This window comes from Miscanthus floridulus, chromosome 5 (genome assembly GCF_019320115.1).
Source record: "Miscanthus floridulus cultivar M001 chromosome 5, ASM1932011v1, whole genome shotgun sequence".
In the NCBI taxonomy this organism is placed as follows: Eukaryota; Viridiplantae; Streptophyta; class Magnoliopsida; order Poales; family Poaceae; genus Miscanthus; species Miscanthus floridulus.
Genome location: NC_089584.1, coordinates 37,235,590 through 37,258,690, shown reverse-complemented (window position 1 = coordinate 37,258,690; position 23,101 = coordinate 37,235,590). Strand labels below are relative to the sequence as shown.

The following is a 23,101-nucleotide window of genomic DNA, read 5'->3' as shown; positions in this document are numbered from 1 at the left end:
ATATCCAGTCCCTAGCATGCGAAGGGCCAGGAGGCTAGTATTGTCTAGATCTCATGTGCTGGTACGTGGATTCTCTTGGCAAAGAACTGACAACCCTCATAGTGGCAAACTAGCTTCTCTGCGTCGGCTACTGCTGACGGCCAATAGAACCCTGCTCAGAAAGCCTTGCCAACCAGCGTTCTTGAGGCCGCGTGGTTGCCGCAGGAGCCAGAGTGGATTTGGTCCAGGAGATGTTCGCCATCCTCCTAGGTTATACACTTCATCAAGATTTCCTCCTTTGCGTTCTTGCGCCATAGCTTGCCATCGACGAGCAGGTACTGCTTACTGCGACACATTAGGCACTCGTTCTCTATCCGATTAGTGTAACCGCTGCCATCTGTTAGGTACTTGATGAAAGGTATTCTCCAGTTAGGCTCATGAGTGGTCAGAGGGGGCTCGGCAGTGCTTGACACCAGAACCATAGCCACCAATTGCTGGTCTGGAGGCTTGTCTGCCGTGGAATCTTCCTCTTCGATGGAAGGCGTGAGCAGGTCTTGGACGAATACGCCATGTGGGATTTTTGCTTGGGATGATCCTAACTTTGACAGTGCATCCGCTGCTTGATTCTTGTCCTAGACCACGTGTATGTACTCGATGCCATAGAACCTGCCTTCCAGCTTTCTAATCAATTTGCAGTATGCATCCATCTTTTCGCTAGTTGTGTCCTAGTCCTTGTTGAGTTGGTTGATGACCAGAGCAGAGTCTCTATAGACGTAGAGACGTTTAATGCCAAGCTCAACCACAATGCGCAAACCATGTAGGCATGCTTCATACTCGGCGGCATTATTAGATGCTGGGAAATAAATCCTAAGGACGTACCAGAGTTGCTCCTTGGATGGTGACATGAAAAGGACTCCTGCTCCCACACCGTCAATGTTGAGAGAGCCATCAAAGTACATCGTCCAATACTCGTTGGATCCGGGAGAGGCAGGCATGCTTAAGTCTGTCCACTCGATGATGAAATTGACGAGTGCCTAAGACTTGATTGTAGTGCGGCTTGCAAACTCCAAGGAAAAGGGGCATAGCTCCATTGCCCATTTGATGATGTGCCCATTCGCATCCTTGTTGCTAATGATGTCTCACAGAGGGTACTCAGTCATGACCACCAAACGATATCCGTCGAAGTAGTGTTTCAACTTTTGGGATGTTATCAGTATGGCGTAGATCAACTTCTGAATCTATGGGTACCTAGTCTTGGACTCATTGAGTACCTCACTAATGAAATAGATTGGTCGCTGTACCTTGTAGACATGGCCAGGCTCGTCTCGCTCGACCACCATGGCCATGGAGACCACTCGATTAGTAGCCACAATGTATAGCATGAGTATTTCGTCTTCTCTTGGAGCAGTGAGGACCAGAGGTGACGTAAGGTATTGTTTCAGCTGTGTGAAAGAAGCATCTGCTTCCTCCGACCACTCAAACTTTTCGGATGCTTTGAGTAGTTTAAAGAATGGTAATCCTTTTTTGCCTAATCTTGATATGAAACGGCTGAGGGCGGCCATGCATCTGGTAAGCTTCTAAACATCCTTCACCTTTTTGGGTGACTTCATGTCCAAGACAGCTTTGACTTTCTCTGGGTTAGGGCGTATGCCGTCGTGACTGACGACGTTGCCGAGTAGTATGCCAGAAGGAACACTAAAGATGCACTTCTTTGGGTTTAACTTCCACTGGAATGTATTAAGGGCTGCAAAGGTGCGTTCTAGGTTGTCAACAAGGGTATGAGCTTCCTTGGTTTTGACAACTATATCATCAACATAAGCCTCGACGAGGTCATCTTTTATCTCGTCTTTGAGGCAAGCTTGTATAGCGCATTGGTAGGTAGCCCCAGCGTTTTTGAGCCTAAATGACATGGTCGTGTAGTAGTAGGCACTGAAGGGCGTGATAAAAGATGTCTTGATCTGGTCATCCTTTTTTAGAGCGATCTAGTGATAACCAGAGTAGCAATCGAGAAAGGAAAGGAGCTCGCAACCGGCGGTTGAATCTATGACCTCATCTATGCGAGGTAAGCCGAAGGGGTCCTTAGGGCAATGTTTGTTGAGATCAGTGTAATCAACGCACATTCTCCATTTATTATTCTTTTTGCGTACAAGAACCGGGTTGGCTAACCACTCCGGATGATACACTTCTTTGATAAATCCGGCTGCCAAAAGCCATGTAACTTCTACCCTAATCGCCTCCTTTTTGTCGCGAGTGAACCGTCATAGCTTCTGCTTGATAGGTTTGGCCTTGCCGTTGACATTCAAGGAGTGCTTGATCAAGTTTCAAGGTACACCGGGCATGTCGGCAGGTTTCCATGTGAACACATCCACGTTGTTCCTCAAGAACTTGACGAGCACGTCTTCCTATTTGGGATCCAGGTTGGCCCCGATAAGGGCCGTTTTGCTGGGATCACCGTCGACTAGCTGGATCACCTTGTGCTCCTTGGACTTGATGTTCTTGCATGGAGCCTCGAGCTCCAAGATCTCCTGGTGGTCAATCGAGGTCTTCTTAGCGTCGAGCATGGTCTCGGCCATGCGAATAGAGAGGTCGTGAGCCTCTGCTATTTTGAAACTGTCATCTTCACAGGTATAAGCTGCGTACATGTTGCCTCGGAGGGTTAGAACTCCTTTCTTGGTAGGCATCTTGAGCACCAGAGACCTATAATGAGGTATGGCCATGAACTTGGTGAGCGACGGTCGACCAAGAATAGCATGGTAGGTGCCGTCGAAGTCGGCGACCACGAAGTTGACGTAGTCGATGCGGAAGTGGTTTGAGGTCCCAAACTGCACAGGTAGCATGATCTGCCCAAGAGGTGTAGAGCTCTATCCAGGGAGAACACCCTAGAACTGTGCCTCGTACGGCTTGAGGTCCACTTGAGCTATCTTCAGGGCAGGCAGACTGTTCTTCAATAGTATATCGATGGAGCTGCCGCCGTCGATCAGTACTCTGTCGAACTGAACCTTGTTGATACAAGGATCGAGGACCAGGGGAAAATGCCCTAGCTTAGGTATTGTAGCCCATTGGTCCTTTCTGCTGAAGGAGATTTCGTGGTGAGACCACGGAGGGAGCCGTAGATCGGTGAGGAGATTATCGGTGTTGGCCACATTCAAGCAAGCGCGGGCGAGCAGCTTGCATTCTCATTTGGTCTCGATGGACACTTTGCCTCCGATGATGGTGTGCACGCGATCAGTTGGCTTGACGTACTTGTGATGAGGGTCTGCATCGTTGTCGTCGTTATCCTCGTTGCGCTGTTCCCCTATGTCGTTGGGCTTGTCGGATGTGTCCAGAGCCTGTTGACGTGTGTAGATAGACTTGAGGACGCGGCAATTCTCCATGGTATGGTTTGACTTAGGATGGAGCTGGTAGGGCCCTTTCAATGCTTTGGCATAGTCGTCTTCATAGTTACGACGTCCGCCACCCTTTTTAACGGTGTTGACCTCACCGTCGTCTTCCCGAGCACGCTTGCTCCTGTAATCGTCACGGCAGTTACACCGCTGATTACGTTGGTCGCGAGAGTCGTTGCGCTAGTTGCGGCGGTCAAAATTATCGTTCCAACCACGGTTGCCGCGGTAGTCATCGCGGTGTGGGGGGTGGTCGAAGTGTGGAACCCTTACTGCTTCTTCAATAATTATCTTCTTAGCGTCGTCGGCGTCCGCATATTTCTTAGCAGTGGCCAGGAGCGCTGTGACCGATTTAGGTCTCTTGCAGAGGAGCTTGTCCCTTAGGGCGTTGTGGAAGCAAAGGCCAGTGATGAAAGCCTCGATCACCTCGTTGTCGGAGATTGATGGGACCTTGATGCGCATCTCCGAAAAACGCCGAACGTACTCACGTAGTGGCTCATTTTTTCGATCTCGAATTCGTTGCAGATCGTATTTGTTGCCTGGTTGTTCACAAGTTGCAATGAAGTTGTTGATGAAGGCTTGCTTGAGCTCCTGCCAAGAGTCAAAGTAGTTCGCCGGCAAGCTGACCAGCCATTGGTGACCTGTATGGCCAACAGCGACTGGGAAATAGTTAGACATAACGTGCTCATCAGCCATGGCTGATCTACATGCAGTCTCATAGAGCATGACCCATAATTCGTTGTTTTCCTTGCCGTCGTACTTCTGAAGTTTCTCGAGCTTGAAATTCTTGGGCCATATGACTTGGCGAAGGTGTGGAGTAAACTGCTTCAAACCCGGCGGGCCGTGGGCAGTGTCATATTCCATACGGTGATAACTTTCATGGGATGCTCGATCGTCGGCTCTCTGGTTGATGCGAGCGCGTCGATCGCGTCCACCGAGGTAATGGCGGAGATCGTTATTGCCATCATAGCAATCTCAATTGCCATCTAGATTAGCCCTGCGGCCATGGTTATCGCGACGATTGTCACAGTTGTCTCAGTGGTTATCGTCCCGGACATCGCGGCGGTTGTTGTCCCAACGGCGGTTGTCATTCTGGCCACCATCATGGCCACTGTTTCCACCTTGACGGTTGTCTGATGGGTCGTTGTTGCGCAAGCCACGTTGGTTGAGTGGCTGTGAGCGACTTGGGTGCTGGCAGCTATGGCTTGACTCGACCGAGACGGATGGGGCCCGGGCTTGGTTTACAATCTCTATGGTCTAGGCCATAGCAGCCGTCAGATAGGCTTGTATTTCATTGCGAACTACTTGGGTTTCTGGGGTGTTGGGTAGCCGTTGCATTATCGCCATGGCAACGGCTACGTTGGCACTTGGAGTCCTAAAGACCTATTTGTCCCCCACCCTATCGAAAGCATCATTGAGGTCACATGGCTGGACCCTTATGCGTCATGCCTCCTGGTCTACTTCGGCTTTGATTTGTCAGTGATTAAACCGGTCAATATTGCGTGCTTCGTGTGTAGTGTTTTCTTGTTCTGTTTTGCCAACTGCTGGCGGTTCATCATTGCTGACAACATGGATCAAATCCCCTCGTCTTGGTGGGAAAGACAGGAATTGTGAGAACCCCAGGGCGTGGTCTGGGATATCTAGATCATACTTAATGCCTTCATCTTTGTGATGCTGAAGCTCAGTGTGGACAGATGCATTAGATGCGATGCCAGATGAGGAGCTAGAGTCGCCCTCTTAGACTGTGTGGACGGATCCTTCCTGATAATCTTCAATCCGGACCATGTTGATGAAGTTGCATGGCTTCGGCTGAGGTCGGTGCATAAAACATAGATCCAAGCGACATCGTAGGTTGTACGCGTAGTTGGAGGCAGTGTTTCACAGGCCATAGGGCTAGACCTAGTGGTTCTCTGTCGAGGCTTCATACTCGGAGAGCCAAAGACCCGTCGCAAAGGCTGATCGGCGATGAGCGGAGCGCCCTTTAGGAATAGATGTGACCACGAGATCTGTACCAAGTTGTGCAGGATGACTGGTCCGAGCTGGTCGGGTAGATCTATTGTGGGGAGCGGTTACTTGCTCATTAGGTTGACTTTGAATCATACTTACCAGAGCTAGGGTTTCAGCAAGTTTGGTGCCGACCCGATCGATGGAGTCGAGCAGGTCGGTGTTGTTGATCTGCTTCCCTTTGTAGCGGGGAAGCGGATGATGAGTTGTTGGTGTGGCTGAAGGTGATGCAGGCATGGTCGGAGCTAGATGTACCATGGTCGGAGCTAGATCCATCGTGGTCAGAGCTGTATCCGTCATGGTTGGGGTCGTAGCCGATGCAGGTGAAGCAGTGGTCGGCGTAGACTGAATCCACGCCTCCTCCAAGGTCATGGCGATGAAGTTGTCGGAGCTGGTGGTCCAGGTGATCTGGCCAACGGTGAACGTGAGGCCGTTCGGTGTAGCCATGGAGCCAGAGATGATGACCATCTTGTTTGCTTGGAGAGCAATATGCACACCCCCTACCTAGCGTGCCACTGTCGACGAAATATGGTCGGCAATCTACCTAGGGGTATGCCCAAGGTAGTAGATTGTCGGCAGACAGATGCGCAAGCCACAAACAAGACGGTGACGCAAGACAGACATGAGGTTTTATCCAGGTTCGGCCGCTGAGAAGGCATAATACCTACATCCTACGTCTGATTTGTATTGCTGTATGTCAATGAGAGATGTTTTTTAGAGGGGTCCCCTGCCCGCCTTATATAGTCTAGGGGGCAGGGTTACAGATCTGGAAACTAATCCTAGCCAGTTACAATTACCATATGTGGCCGGATAAGGATTCCTATTCTAACCGACCAGGATCTTGATTGATCGCCAAATCCGCCTTGACTCCTTGCGCAGGATTCCGATCAGGTTGGCCGTGCCGCACGTCGTCTTTTGGTGGACTGGACCCACCGATCCGGGCCAGCCCAAGCTTAGCCATAAGGGTATAGGCGTTAATACCCCCACACCTCTGACATTGAGGATGAAGAAGACCAAGATGCAGATGAGGACGACAGCGAAGTCCTTGGTGACAAGGCCACGGCATCCTATAGGAGCATCATTGTACAGCGGGTGCTCAGCTCACAAGTCCAGCAATCTGAGAAGCTATAACGCCATAACTTGTTCCAGATTTTCTTCATCATTAGCGACTGTCAAGCACGTGTCATTATTGATGAAGGTAGCTGCAACAATTTGGTGAGTTCTGATTTGGTCAAGAAGCTTGGCTTGACCACACACCCACACCCACATCCATACCATATTCAGTGGCTAAATGATTCTGGTAAAGTAAAGGTAACACAAACTTGCAGAGTTTCATTTTCCATTGGTTCTTATGCTGATTCTGTTGATTGTGATGTGGTACCTATGCAAGCTTGTTCACTCTTATTGGGTCATCCTTGGGAACATGATAATGATGCTACAGACCATGGTAGAAGTAATAAATACACTTTTGTGCATAAAGGAAAGAAAATTATTTTGGTACCTTTGACCCCTGCTCAAATTGTATAAGCTGATAGAGAACGCGTTGCTAGTTTGAATGATGTTCAATCTGAAAATCAGCAAGTTGCTAATTCTATTTTCCCACCTAAAAAGGATAGGTCTACATCTATTTCTAAGCCTGAGGGGATTAAATTGAAGGGTGGTGTTATGCTTGCAACAAAATGTGACTTTGCTGAAATTTCTGATGATGATATTTGCTATGCTTTGGTATGCAAATGAGCTATGTTTTCACTTGACGATATTGTTAGCTCGGTACCTCCTGCTGTCACTAACCTTTTGCAGGAGTATGAGGACATTTTTCTAGCTGAGATACCCACGGGGCTGCCACCTATGAGAGGAATAGAGCATCAAATTGATTTGATTCTGGGAGCAACCTTGCCCAACCATGCTGCCTATCGAACCAATCTCGAGGAGACTAAGGAAATTCAGCGGCAAGTCCAAGACCATTTGGACCGTGGGTATGTACGTGAAAGCCTTAGTCCTTGTGCCATTCCTGTACTTTTGGTTCCTAAGAAAGATGGAACTTGGCGTATGTGTGTTGATTGTAGAGCCATCAATAATATTACTATTCAGTATCGTCATCCTATTCCTAGGCTAGACGACATGCTAGATGAGTTGTGTGGTTCTATCATTTTCACTAAGATTGACTTGCGAAGTGGCTACCACCAAATTAGAATGAAACTTGAAGATGAATGGAAAAGTGCGTTTAAAACCAAATTCGGGTTGTATGAGTGGTTAGTTATGCCTTTTGGTTTGACAAATGCACCTAGCACTTTCATGCGCTTAATGAATAAGGTTTTAAGAGTTTTTATTGGTCATTTTGTGGTAGTTTACTTTGATGATATATTGATTTATAGCAAGTCTTTTGATGAATATATGGATCACTTATGTGCTGTTTTTAATGCTTTACGTGAAGCACGTTTATTTGGTAACCTTGAGAAGTGTATCTTTTGCATGGATCGAGTTTCTTTTCTTGGCTATGTTGTAACTCCACAGGGAATTGAGGTGGATGAGATGAAAATTGAAGCTATAAAGAGCTGGCCGGTTCCCCAAACCGTCACACAGGTGAGAAGTTTTCTTGGTCTTGCAGGATTCTACCGCCGCTTCATCAAAGATTTCAGCACCATTGCTGCCCCGTTGCATGAGTTGACGAAGAAAGGAGTGGTGTTCCATTGGGGAAAGGCACATGAGGAGTCCTTTGACACTTTGAAGGACAAGCTTACACACGCACCATTGCTGCAACTTCCAAACTTTGGTAAGACTTTTGAGCTAGAATGTGATGCTAGTGGAGTTGGCATTGGTGGTGTTTTGATGCAAGATGGTAAACCAGTTGCTTACTTTAGTGAAAAATTGCATGGTCCTATTCTTAATTATTCCACGTATGATAAAGAATTGTATGCACTTGTTCATTCTTTAGAGACGTGGCGTCATTATTTGTGGCCTAAAGAATTTGTTATTCATTCTGATCATGAATCGCTTAAGTATCTTCGCTCTCAAAATAATCTGAATCGTAGGCATGCTAAATGGGTTGAATTTATTGAATCTTTTCCTTATATTATCAAACACAAGAAAGAGAAGGATAATGTGATTGCTGATGCTTTGTCTAGAAGATATGCATTGATGTCCTAACTTGATTGTCGAATTTTTGGTCTTCAATCCATTAAAGAACAATATGCGCTTGATCTTGATTTTAAGGATGTGTTGCTTAATTATAGAGAGGGACGCACATGGAATAAGTTTATGATCAGCGATGGGTTTTTGTTTAGAGCTAACTGCCTATGCATTCCAGTTGGTTCCATTTGTCTTTTGTTATTGCAGGAGGCACATGGAGACGGATTGATGGGACATTTTGGTGCCAAGAAGATGGAGCAGGTGCTGTCCACACACTTCTTTTGGCCAAGGATGAGGCGAGATATAGAGCGGTACGTGGCTTGGTGTGCCACATGTTAAAAAGCTAAGTCGCGGTTGAACCCACATGGTTTGTATATGCCTCTTCCTGTTCCTTCTACTCCTTGGGCAGATATATCTATGGATTTTGTGTTGGGATTGCCAAGGACTAAGAGGGGGAGGGATTGTATTTTTGTGGTGGTTGATCATTTTTCTAAGATGGCACATTTTATTCCTTGTCATAAGAGCGACGATGTTGTTCATATTACTAACCTTTTCTTTTAAGAAATCATTCGCTTGCATGGTATGCCTTCTACTATTGTTTCAGATCGTGATACAAAATTCTTGAGTCGTTTTTGGCGCACGTTGTGGAATAAATTAGGGACCAAGCTACTATTTTCTACAACATGTCATCCCCAAACTGATGGGCAAATTGAGGTTGTGAATCGAACATTGTCCACCATGTTGAGAGCCATTTTGAAGCGCAATTTGAAGATGTGGGAAGAGTGTTTGCCGCATGTGGAGTTTGCATATAACAGGGCGGAACATTCCACCACCAAGGTAAGTCCTTTTCAGGTAGTGTATGGTTTTAACCCCCATGCTCCTATTGATCTTTTGCCTTTACCTACCACTAAGAGAATACATAGTGATGCTAGAGAGCATGCTAATTTTATTCGTAAGTTGCACAAAACAACTAAAACAAATATTGAAAGAATGAATGAAAAGTATAGAATTGTTGGTAGTAAAGGTAGAAAAGAGATTAAACTTAAACCGGGTGATTTGGTTTGGTTACATTTGAGAAAAGATAGATTTCCTGATCTACGTAAGTCTAAATTAATTCCAAGAGCAGCTAGTCCTTATAAGATCATTGAGAAAATAAATGATAATGCCTATAAACTTGAATTGCCACCCGAGTTCGGGGTTAGTCCCACCTTTAACATTGCAGATTTGAAACCTTATTTGGGAGAAAAAGATGAGCTTGAGTCAAGGATGACTCCAATTCAAGAGGGGGAGGATGATGAGGACATCACTTCTTCAGAGGTAACCGCTGATCCTCCAACCATCATGCAAGGTCTAATGACCCGGGCTTGAAAGCGACAACTCAATTTAGAGGTGAGCTCGTTCTTAAGCGACACTTTTTATACTTTTAAGAATAGACTACTACCTAATGATATTACCTTTCTTAGGAATATTGGAGAGGGTCATGAAGGACTTAGAGGAAGTGTTGGAGGTGATGATGACCAGCAAGGACATCCAACATAAGCCGGAGGCCCAGTCCAACAAGAATTCGAGTCTGCCTTGGCCTACAGGACCAGTCTGCCTTAAACTAGTCACCCAAGACGCATCCGGACTCTGTTTTCAATGATCCACATATGGATGGAAAGATAATTTGATAAGGAAGCCAATCTAAGTGGTTTCACATCAAAACCTCTTCGGAATCAATGGGAATCAACAAAACAAGTCTGCATCCAGAATCTGCCAGGGTGCTGCGACACCGTCTTTTGGTCCGTTGGACCGTGTATCATGTTTGGGCCCATTAGGGGCGCGTCCAGGGGTCTTGCATGACCCTAGAGTCTTCATAAACAGCCGCCATCCCTCCATTAGGGTTTGGGTTTTGCTTAGATTATTCTGTCAAGAACAGTTTCGCCGTTCATCGGTTTGTGAGACCCCAACTTCGTGAGATAATCATTCATCTGCAATTTGGTTGCGTTCTTTCTTGTTCTTGCTTGTGTTCTTCGTTGCGTAGGCAGGGATTAGCCTTCTTGGCGAGGTCAACCTGGTCTATGACTTGGTTGATAACCAGAGGAGTTGTGGTGCTAAGATTGCAAGGTTCAATCTTTCGATCTGAAGCTAGATCGGTGTGTCATTCTCCGCCACAACGAAAGTTACCATCACCTGACGGAAGATCGGGATCCCCGTCTCCATTACCAAGTGACCACATATGAACCATCCTTCTTCTTGAAGGTCATCTTGTCCTTCTTCTACTTCTTATCCTTCTTCTTGCTCATCTTGTCATCATCTTCATTTTCACTATTGTAGGGGCATTGACCAACAAGATGATCCTTGCTACGACACTTGAAGCACCTTGATTTATCCTTGTTCCTTGATTATGACTTCTTCCTACTAGCACAATAGCCCTTCTTCATCATAAATTTCCCAAATCTCTTCATAAAGAGAGCCATCTTCTCATCATCAATCTCAGCAAAGCTTTAGTCTTCATCTTCACATGATGTTTCTTGCTTTGCCTTGCCCTTGGATGATGATGTGGCTTTGAATGCCACACTCTTCTTCTTCTCATCCTTCTTGTCATCTTTCTTCTCCTTGTTCTTCTCCTCTTTCTCATCATCATCTCTATAGGTGTCATCAGTCATCACATCTCCCAATACTTGGTTTGGTGTCATGGTGTCCAAACCAATCCTCACTAGAATAGTGACCAGTGTGCCAAATCTTGATGGTAAGCATCTCAAGAACTTGTGGGAGAAGTCCTTGTCCTTCACCTCTTCACAAAGTGCTTTGAGATCATTGACAATCACTTGTAGCCTATAGAACATCTCTGGCACACTTTCATCTTCCTTCATCTTAAGGCTTGCAAACTTCTCCTTAAGGATATATGCCTTGGCACCCTTCACCGCTTAAGTGCCCTCAAATGATTTCCCTAATTTCTTCTATGCCTCATGAGCCATCTCAATATTCTTGATTTGCTCAAATGTTCTCTCATCCACGGCATCACGAATAGCACTAAGAGCAATGTCATTGTTTTGGAGCAACACTCTTCGCCCGCAGAGGGAGCTTTTGGATTTACTACCTCAATCTTGGTCTCCACCACCTTTCACACATTTCTATTGATTGACTTAATATAGGTGGTCATCTTCTCCTTCCAATAAGGATAATTTAGCCATAAAATTGGGGGCCTTCTTGGTGTTGTTGATTTGAGCCATTCTGACACCGAAGGTTGTTAACCCTCAAATCACGGAGATCACGGCTCTGATACCACTTGAAATGTCCTAATGGCTAGAGGGGGTGAATAGCCTATAAAAATTTCTACAACAACACTTATGTCAAGTGGTTAGATAATTATGAAGCGAAGCAAGTGTTGCGCTAGCCTACTAAAAATGTAAGCCACTTATCTATAATTCTAGTGATTATGATCTCTAATTCACACAATGGCTAAGTCACTACTCTCTAAGTTAGTGAGCTCTCAAAGACCAACTAAAGAGCCTCACTAACCAAACAAACAAGACACAAGCTAGCTCTCAAAAATAGTTACACTAAAGAGCTTGGCTACACTAAGAAAGTAAATACAAGAGAGATAGTGAGATTATACCGCCATGGCAAGAGGAGATCAATCAATCACAATGAATATCAAATGAATTCCTCGGACACAAGATGACACAATAATTTTTCACCGAGGTTCACTTGCTTGCTGGCAAGCTAGTCCCCGTTATAGCATTTCATCCACTTGGAGGTTCATGCGCTAATAGGCATCACACGCCTAACCCGCAATCGAATACCGCACAACCAATACAAGATGGGGATCCACAAGCTATGAACAATCCACTAGAGTACCTTTTAGCTCTCCACCGAGGAAAGGACAAGAACCCCTCACAATCACCACGATCGGAGCCGGAGACAATCACCTTCCTCGGCTCAACGATCCTCACTACACCAAGACATTTAGGTGGTGGCAACCACCAAGAGTAACAAGAGAAATCCATAGCGAAACACAATCACCAAGTGCCTCTAGATCAAAGCAATGCACTTGGATGCTCTCCAATCTCACCAAATGATGAATCAATCAAGTAGGAGTGGATGCAAAGGAGTAGCTTAGCTCTAAGGGATGAAAAGTATGTCAAAGTGCCAAGAGAGGGCGCCCAAGTCCTTTCACTTAAATAGACATCCCCAAGAACTCATAGCCGTTGGGTCACTTAAGTGATCATCAAACTCGCTGGCACAGGCCGTCAGACCATCCGACGCCTTGCCGCAGCCACTCATGTGGTGCCACGCGTCCCGTTTGAAAGGATTCGACCGTTATGAGCCAACGGTTAGCGTTGAAAACGGACGGAATTTTTCCCGTTCCGAACCACCCGTTTTTTGACATTTGATCCACCCTTTTTTGTTTTTTTCAAAAAAATCTAGAAGCGGTATGGAATGCGGGATGGAGGTTGTCGGATTCGGAGCGGAAACAGGAGAGGTGTTTTTTCGTCCATATTGTTAGAATTCCGTATTTGACCAGAATTTTACCGGATTTGTTCCGGATTTCACCTGGAATGTAGGCAGGGCAGGGAAGCGCAGTAGTCGATGACCAGCACGGACGTGTAGTTGCCATGGCCCACTACTCGCTAGGCTACCCGCCACCACCGCCGCTGCCCTATCGGCCACGAAACCCACACTGCAGGCTACCTGCGCCACCGCCCGGTCGTCTCCCACTACCTTCCAGTCGCCCTGTTCCTGTCGACTGGCCAATGGGGAGAATAGGATAAGGGAGAGAGAATAAGAAAATAAAATAAGAAAGAAAATAAAAAAGAGGAAAAGAAAAAAGAAAAAAAGAGAAAAGAGCGTTGTAGACCTTTGTGAACTATGAACTTCAGTTTGTCAGTTCTAAGCTCTTCTGTTTTTGCATGTGATTGTGATTTGTGAGTATAAACTATAAAGATGTGTGGTATTCAGGCATAAGTTTTCAGTTTCTGACCATTTTTGTTGAATTTCCGACCATATTGGTTTGTTTCCATACACTCGCATATTCCGATTCCGTTTTCGAACCGACATTTTCCGAACCCGATCCCATTTTCGCCAAAAAATATAGAAACGGAAGTAGAAATGGGATTTTTCCATCTATTTCCGTCCGTTTTCATCGCTACCAACGGTCACCTACCATGCACTGATTACCACCATTGGACTCAGCGTCGGACCGTCCAATGCCCTCCAAATCTACACCGAGAGGTCCAGAACTAGGAAAAATTGTCGGACTCAGGTCTGACGCTCCCCGTCGAACTCAGGGGAGAGTCCAACGCTGCCAAGTGTCTTGACCACGTGCGATGAGCCATTTCCCACGTGGAGGAACAGTGTGACAAGTTGATCCAACGCACAGACCCCTAGGGTCCGACGCTCCTACGCGCGTGCCTTTTAGCTAGGGTTAGCCGTCGGACTCTACCGAGCAGGGTCCGACGGCCCTTGAACCAGGGTCTGACACCCCTGTTTCACTTCTTTTCAAGCGCAATCACTTCACCCTTGTGCATGTGTTCCAACTCCAAGTATTTCAACACTTGTGTGCATGAGTTAACAACATTCTAAGCTAATTCCCAAGGGTGTTAGCACTCACTAGAATCTAAATGCATATGCAACGAGTTAAAATATCTAGTGGCACTTTGATAACCGCATTACACAATGAGTTTCACCCCTCCTAATAGTATGGCTATCTATCCTAAATGTGATTGCACTCCCTAAGTGTCTTGATCACCAAAATAAAAAACTTCTATCAATTATACCTTTGCCTTCTTTTTGTTTTTCTCTTTCTTCTTTTCCAAGCTTCGAGCACTTGATCATCACCATGGCTTCCACCATCTTCATGATCATCATTCACTTGCTCCACCACTTGGATTAGCACTAACCTATCCCATATACACTTAGAGCAAGGTTTAGCACTTAGGATTTTATCAATTCACCAAAACCAAACTAGAGCTTTCAGTGCCGCCGCCTAGCTCCACACCACCGACGAGGTCTACACCGTACCGATGCTGTCTCCACAAGTCGATGAGCCTCCACACCGTACCATTGCTCTAAAAGCGCATATTGTAAACATATGTTTTAAGTGTTACAAGTGTTTCATATGGATGTTGTAAAAGTAGATCTGGATGGTGCATATGTTGTTGTTTACACCAAAATTTGGGAAGAAGAGCGTGGGAATTCGAAGCTTCCAAGATCGCATCATCAAGGAATCGATTGCATAAGGGTCGATATCAGCTAATTCAAATGCAGCACTGAAATCGGCTCTCTTCAGATGACACCAGCAGATAACGACAAAAGCTATGGTTGGCGTCGGAAAAAATATGTCGGACTCTTCAAAAAGGGAAAGATTAGGGTCCAAGTTATCTTAAATTAGGAATGTTTTCTCTTACGTCAAAGATTGTAATGAGTCGTGCTTAAGTAGGATTCATGCTTAGGTTCCGAGTATAAATATTGGACCCCGGCTATTGTAAAAGGACATACAATCAATCAATACAAATTACTTTTTTGGCTTTACGCCAACCCTTAGGAGTAGGAGTAGTGTAGATCTCGACGAGTTCTTCAACAAGCAGGGCTGCATCGGTCCGGTCAATCTCTGGCTTGTCTGTAAGTACCGTCATGGCTTATACTTCTGTTTGTACGACTGCATCGGTTAAGTTCGACCTCCACTGCTCAAATTAGATTAAGCTCAAGTTATCGGCTCTACCTAAGGGTGGCGTCCTTCGGGTAGATTCATTAAGTTACCGATCTTGCTGATGTTGTTATTGTCATTAATTTTCAGCAACACCAACCTACGCGGTCGAGATCGATCTAGATCGGTCTTACATCCTTTTAGTCCATCGTTTGCTTTGTTACAATACTATGTTTCTTACTTTGAGTGACAGGTTATGTTTTATTGGTTGTTCTATTTCGATCTTGATTGTGCATAGTACGCGGTTAAGGCATGTCTGATCTTAAGATGGTTTGCTGGCTGGTTAAATCTGGTCTATAGTTCGCTATTATGGCTGCAACGATCCGGTCGATCCCCATTGATAGCACTTTAGATCGGAGGATGCTAGCTGGTAGATTTATTCTCGATCAGACATGACCTTAATTGTTTGCTATGCCTATATCATCTAAATAGCTGATCGCCTATGCTTTTAACGCCTATAGTGTGTCTCCATGATTCTGTTAAATGTGAATAGATATGTTTACTTTGAAAGTTTGATTTATTGTCTTTATCACGGCTGCCATCGATCCGGTCAAACACCACTGTTAGAGATAGCAGGTTAAGTCTGATGAGTTCATAGATTTGTTCATGTTAAATAGTCGATTGTTCACATGTTATAGTCATTTTCCACCAAAATCGGCTATTTTAACCGATTCGCTTGAGCTTTCACACATATAGCATGTCTTTTGGAAAGCCTGTCAATGTATAGATAGTTTTATGGATTCTTCGGTTTTAGTTTGTTATTATCATCATAGCTACCATCGATCCGGTCGAACCTCACTGTTGATAGTAACAGATTGGATTCAGAGCGTTTGTAGATCCATTTGTACTAAACAGTCGATTTATTCGCATGCTACATCCTTTCTCGTTAGATTTATTGACTCAATGCTTTACACTGGTAATACCCACCTAGCTGATGATTTTACTTAAATCTATGTGTATGGTACTTGTCAACATAAAATCAATCACGATCCACGAGCTTTACAGTCCGTAAACAGCCGATTTCTTCGCGTATCGGTCGTTTAGTCGTTTTTTCCTGTCTGGCTGCTCCTGAAGCGACACACTTAGAACTGTCTGGGCAAAGACCGGCATGTTTCACCTTAAATTACTGATAAACTTTCTCTCCTTATCAATTGCAGGTCAAATTGACTAGCACGCCTCAGGAGGAATTCACAGGATCGTTTAGCCCTGCGTTGAAGCCAAGCAGATCTCCAGCCTTGCTCCATCAAGCAGATCCTTCCGGCTTGCTGTGTGCCCGGCGCATTGACATGTTTTTGCGCCAACAGTTGCAATGGCTATACACGTATATTTTAAGTGTATGTTCTCAATGTTTTATTTATTTTAGACGTATGTTGCTAGTGTTTCATCTGGGTGAGAGGCGAGATAGACGCCTCGGTGAGGCCCGCAGACACATAGAAGGCCAGTTGTTGTGGCTCCATGGCGTATGTGTCGATGGCAAAGATGGGGACCTGGGTCGCGGACGCAGGAGCAACGAGGATGGGATGCTACGAGTGACGCGGGTATGACGGCAATGGGACCTCGTGGGCGCAGCCAAGGGGCAAACAGTAACAGGCGTGGTGGATTGGGTAGGATGAGGCACGGGCGAGGGAGCTATGTTTAGATGCTGGCGTCCGTTCGGACGTCCAGGCTCTAGCTGATCTCACGCCGAAACACTACTCTAAACACACACCGTCACTACAGGCACTATCGCAGTCGGTTGCTTTAAAACTGACAACGATAATATATCATTATCACTTCATAGCTATAACCGCTAGTGATAGGTAGGTTTTCACTATCGGTTTATTGCTATAATTAACTTACCTAACATTATCAGTTTGTAGCTATGTACTACTTAGGCCCCGTTTGGTAGAGCTACGCTCCCTAATTCTTTAGCTCTGCTCCTTGATTTTAGAGTGATAGCATTGGATTCTTAGGAGGAAGCAGGGTGGGAAGCTGATGAGAATTGATTTTCTGCTAATCTCCACCAAAATATAACAGGAGCAGGGTGAAGCAGGTTTTTTTACTCCCAACGCCTAATGTAAATGGAGAAGTGATTCTCTCCTGATCCCCACTTAAATCAGATTGCATTTTGAGCGTTTGGCTGGATGGGAGTGATTCTCTTTGGAGAAGCTGAAGCTAGAGCTCTCCCAAATGGCCCCTTAGTTTGTCCAAAAAATTCAAAAAATTTCATATGGAGTCGAATTAGTAATATATTATAATAAAACTAGTTTCATCATAGTTTCATTTGCATTTAATAGGTTGTCACATAAGTATTTTTTAATGATGTGACAATCTTTTCGAAAACATAGAAAATAAATAAGTTTTATGGAGATGAAACTCTCTTTGCTCAGTTAACAACTCAATACGAGTCGTAGAATTAAATGTTTACGAGATTATTCAACTATAGAATGAAACTATAAATTAAAAGAGATGATTTTATCCATGTGTTTATTGCTTTGGAACCAATGTAGCGAAACTATCCACAAAACTAACCTAACTATACATTGAAAGAGATGATTTTATCAACTATAGAATATTGTTAGGACTTTTTTTAGATACATAATTTTTACTACGCTTCTACATATACATTATGTCTATATATATATATATATATATATATATATATATATATATATATATATATTGAAAAGCCTGAAGGATTTACAATTTAGAATAAAAGGAGTACAGTCTTGATTTTTTTTTTCAATTGTAATACACAAAAAATATTTACTCGTAATGTATCATAACTTTAATCTATATCTATATGGATCATAATCCAAATTCAAATCCAAATAGAAAAGGATAAGAATAGAAATTACCCTAATCTTATGTCTTATCTTAATATAAAAACAACAAAGAGTTTATAGGCTCTTTTATTTTTCTTAACGAGTTTCAATTTTATTTTTCATGGATCCGAACACAAAACACGTCTAGCTTTTTTCACATTGGTTTTGCGTCAGAGTCGTGGTACCGTGTCTAGGGATGAAAACGGTATGGATATTTTCCGATCGTATTCGAAACCGAATCCGTTTAGAGGGGTTGAGATCTGTCCATATCCGAGTCTGGATATCCAACATCCGATACCGTATCCGTATCCGAATACTCAAATCGCATATTTATGATGTCGATATCCAATCGTATCCTATCCGACATAGTTGACAATATCCGTATTCGAATCCGAATCCGGACAAAAATATGAAAACAAATGTAATATCGATGATATTCGTCCGTATTCGATCCGTTTTCATCCATAACCGTGTCCATCTGTTTTTTTTTCCTTTCCTCTATTTTTTTGCACGTATTGTTTTTTGTTTTTTTCTCGATCAGTTTTCCGATGAAAAGAAAAACAGAAAACGAAAACAAATCAGAAATCACGGAAAACTGTACCATTGGGGAAAAACCAGAAAAGAGAAATTGAAAACCGTCGTGGAGTCGGAAACAGTTCCATTGTAACAAATTGAGTCCCCGGTGGATAAAAGAAGAATTGAAAACTACCTCCGTATCGCGCTAGACAAGAGCTATTATAACTCATATAAACACGAGTTATATATATAAGTTGGGACGGAATTAACTCTCAATTGTCCGGTAGCTAGAGAGAGTCGGACAAAAAAAATAGATGGAGAGACATTTTGCCTCTTTATTATAAAATATATATATATATATATATAGGGAGAGTATATATAAAAATAAGTTATTCTGTAGCCACCTCCATTTATGATAATTTTATATACTAATTTACGATAATGTCAATACATATTTACGATAGTTGGGTTGCTATAACACATGGAGATATTTACCATAACGTCATAGTAAATCACTTAGTAAGGAGTTACTAGAATCTCATAAAATTAACATAGTAATTATCGTAACTCAAAATAGCTACTGAATAAGTTATTTTGTAGCCAGCTACGGGGTAATAGTTCTATATATATATATATATATATATATAGAGAGAGAGAGAGGGGGGGAATAGGCCCGTTTGCATGCCCTTAAACCTGGCTTAATCCGCTTCTTTTTTATTCAAAACAGTATTTTTCTCTCATAAATTTATAGAAACCATCCAAATTCCTCCAAAAACATACATCCGAGCTGGGCATAGATATACGAGATGAAGATATGAATTTTTTTAGAAAAAGAAACAAGAGAAAGAAAAAGGGTAAACGAGGACAATGGAATTGGGGGCGGAGCGGAGCGGCGCGGCTAGACGCGACTGCCAGAGTCATCCGGAAGGTTCCATCGCCTTGCCGCCATCCATCGCATCCCTTGCGGCCGAAGAAATAACACGGAGATCCCCAACTGATGATCCATCCAAAATAAAAGGAGATGGGTGCCCGCGAGGCGATAGGAAGCCAGTGGAATTTGTAGTAGAGAGTTTGCGTGTGAAGGCAGCTGCGGCTTTAGTTCGTCGGTCGGCGGTCTCGGAGATGGGGTCCGGCATGAGCCGCGGCCGGCGGCGCGGCTTCGGTGGCCGGGCGTCGGGAGGGATGCTGCCACTGCTGGCGCTTCAGGTTCTGATCGAGTACGGCCGCGCGGGCGCCTCCCGGCCGCCCGTGACGGCGGCGTTGCTCGCTGCCAACGCGCTCATCTATCTCCGTCCCGGCGCGCTCGACGGGATCCTGCCCTCGGTCACGCGCGTCTCCTTCAACCCGCGGCTCATCATCGAGGTACCCAATCTTACCTACTTGTCCATAGCGCAGTTAGAAAACGAAATTCCTGTACACGTATCGAAATCCCACCCCTTTTTTTTGTTTTGTATCACCTTCAATCCACGTGTGTTGAGTGGAATAGAATGGAATTTAGTTTAATTCCACTCCAATACACCTAACACATGTGGATTAAGATGAAAACACTTGCATAGAAACAAGGCCTTAAACGGGGGTATGTGGTAGACAAGGGGGACGAATAAGTGCGACCAATAATAATGAAATGAAATTGGTTGTCAACTTCGAGTAAGGACACACGAATTTGCTATGACACCATCGTATCAATGATTCCCCATATAGCAATCACACATATAAGCATCTAGCAACGTATTCAGTTCTAAGTCCCCAAACTAATTATGATTTAACATTTTTGCAGTATGGCGACCTGGTGCGCTTCTTCTTGTCACCATTCTACCACTTGAGTGAAAGCCACCTGTTTTACAACATGACATCGCTCCTATGGAAGGGCATTCAGCTTGAAACATCCATGGGTAGTGTTGAGTTTGCTTCCATGGTTGCTGTATTGCTTGGTCTGTCACAGGGTATCACACTGCTCTTGTCCAAAGGCTTGCTCTTGCTTGGTGATGATACTGCATACTATAATCAATATGCTGTCGGATTCTCTGGTGTTCTATTTGCCATGAAGGTTGTGCTGAACGCCTGGTCAGAAGACGTTGTCTATCTGCATGGGATGGTTATTCCAGCGAAATATGCTGCCTGGGCTGAGTTGATCCTCATTCAGGTTTTCATTCCTGGGACATCCTTTCTTGGCCATCTTAGTGGAATACTTGCTGGATTGGTTTACCTTTGGCTGAAGCGTGCATTAAATGGGCCAGATCCGGTCACTCTTCTGATGTCAAGCATTGCAAAAGTCGTGACCTGGCCAGTAAGATTTGCTCAGAATCTTCTATGGTCTGCCCATTCACAGGGACGCTTTACAGGTCGGGGCAGGGTTGGGCGCCAGCAATCAGCAAGAGATACTCCTCGAGGGTTATGGAGATGCTCAACCTGCACCTATGACAATTCAGTTTCCACAGATATATGTGAGATGTGCAGCACTGCACGAGAGGACCATGCTTTTTCACAGAGACAGGATCATCAAGCTGGAGGTAATGGAGAACTCTCAGTTGATGAGATACGCCGAAGGAGGCTGCAAAGATTCGACAGATGATGTAAATCATTGTTATCAGCACACACATTGCGCCATGCTAAACAAAGGTCTATGTGAGTATGTATGATAGTTCCATTCCTCTCCTAGATAGTGTAGGCACATTTGGTTCTTCTCGTGATGAGGAATGTTTACATAATTGAATTTTTCCTCATTATTTGAAGGAGACTGTTACTGATATAATTTTAGGTTTTCAAAGCCTTGGAAGTAAGCAATTATCACATAATAATACAAATTATCCTAGGGCACGTCGAAAAAAAAGTGTCTGCATTATGTGTCACCTTTTATATATACTAGAAAGCCAAAGGGTGCCTAGTCCTAACGGTTAGGTGGTCCAGCGGCACTCCTCAGGTCCTGAGTTCGACTCCCCGTGGGAGCGGATTTCAGGCTGAGGTTAAAAAAATCCCCTCGCCCGTCCCCATGTGCCAAAGCGCAGTGGTAGGCTCCGGCTCGGTTCTCACAGGGTTACGGCACCTCCTGCGTCAGGATGTGGGACGGGGGTTCGGGGGTTTTCTCGATCTGCTTAAAGGGAAACCCGGGGGCCGTCATAACCCCCCGCAGGTCGAGTTTTTTATATATACTAGAAAACTCCTGGCGCGGCGTTACCGCGCCTTTCTGAGCTCGCTGAGTATATTTTTCCAGGTTTAGGCTAGCGTTGAGGGTCTAACCAAGCTGTCTGTTGTGCCTTCCATGCGCCAACAACGATGCTGCGATGAAGGAGAATTAGGGTGGTGATTCACTTTCTCTGGCACTTCATGTATGCTAGATTTGAGTAGACCCATGCAGATGAAAGAGAAGCAGATGCAAGTGTACAGGTATTGTAGATTTAGATTGAGAGGCGGTTAAAAGATCACATATGCATACAGCACGAGATCAAGTGTTGGCAAGTGCAAGTTTTGCTGCTTAGAAGAAAGAATGGTCGAACTTCCATGATGATTCAGATGTAGTGAAGTATTGGAAGAATATGCAGATGCCAACTAGCATAAGCAATCTGATCTCTTGCCAGAATCATTTCATGATGCTTGGAAACCTTGGAGGCATGCAGTAGCAAACTAACTGCTTCACATGAAAAGTTTCAGAAGTGAGTCTCAAAACCGCTGCATAAGGATATCCTTTTTAGCTGTCTGTAAGAGAAGAACACTTCTGTGGAAATTGCAGTATTCAAATATGAAGAAGCTTAATTTTTGGAGATGCAAACAGTCGAAATATCTAGGAGTGAGAACAATAAGGCACATAAATAAGAGACACAGACTCAGAGCATAAATGAAATTGCAGTGGAAGGCTATACATACATTAGTTATAAAGTAGTGTATACATTAATCAGTAACTTATGGAAGAGGGTGAAGAAAAGGGCAACATATCAGGTGCAAACCAACTAACCTGTGCAAACTTAGAAACTACCAATCAGGACCACTAAATGCCTATCTAATGGATGGAGTGAGATGTGGGATTTTTTTGCGCTTAAGGCCCCCACCCGCCGGCCTTTTTTTTTTTTTTTGCACTTAAGCCTCCTCACCCATCTATTGGATCAGTATTAGTGGTCCTGATTGGTAGTTTCCAAGTTTGCACAGGTTGGTTGGTTTGCACCTGATATGTAGTTATAGGCTATCTATAGTTATGCAAAGATAAATGCAGGGGATATAAATTATATTTTCTGTATTGGACTATTGCATAACTTTTAAGTCAATTCTCATATCAAAATTAAAGGGCAACAAGACTTCTATCCTACCAGTTATAATGTTGACTGGGTTCAATAAGTCATAGTCTGAATATTGATAGCATGTGTCCTACTGAACCTCTATATACATGTTCCTTTATGCAGATACAAGGTAGTCTTTTTTGAATTGAAGCTAATTAGGTTCTAAATGATTCTTGATAATTGCTAATTGGGTTCCTGTAGGGGGGATGGTCCTAGGGAATTAGCAGTCTGTAGTGGACCTATCAAGAGATTTCACATACAAGTTTCCTTACTGAAATATCACTTGATCTAATAGTCAGTATATAAAGATTCAAATGTGAGTAAAGCAAA

At 44.2% G+C, this 23,101-nt stretch overlaps 1 protein-coding gene across 1 annotated transcript; it reads left to right on the top strand.

Annotated features, from left to right (window-relative positions):
* The first annotated feature begins 19,355 nt into the window (after positions 1-19,355).
* On the top strand, positions 19,356-21,315 carry LOC136451975 (rhomboid-like protein 14, mitochondrial). Its single transcript, XM_066452654.1, has 2 exons — positions 19,356-19,865; positions 20,281-21,315. Exons 1-2 carry the CDS (start codon positions 19,371-19,373, stop codon positions 21,073-21,075), a joined length of 1,290 nt encoding a protein of 429 aa, XP_066308751.1. The 5' UTR covers positions 19,356-19,370; the 3' UTR covers positions 21,076-21,315.
* Positions 21,316-23,101: the final 1,786 nt, after the last annotated feature.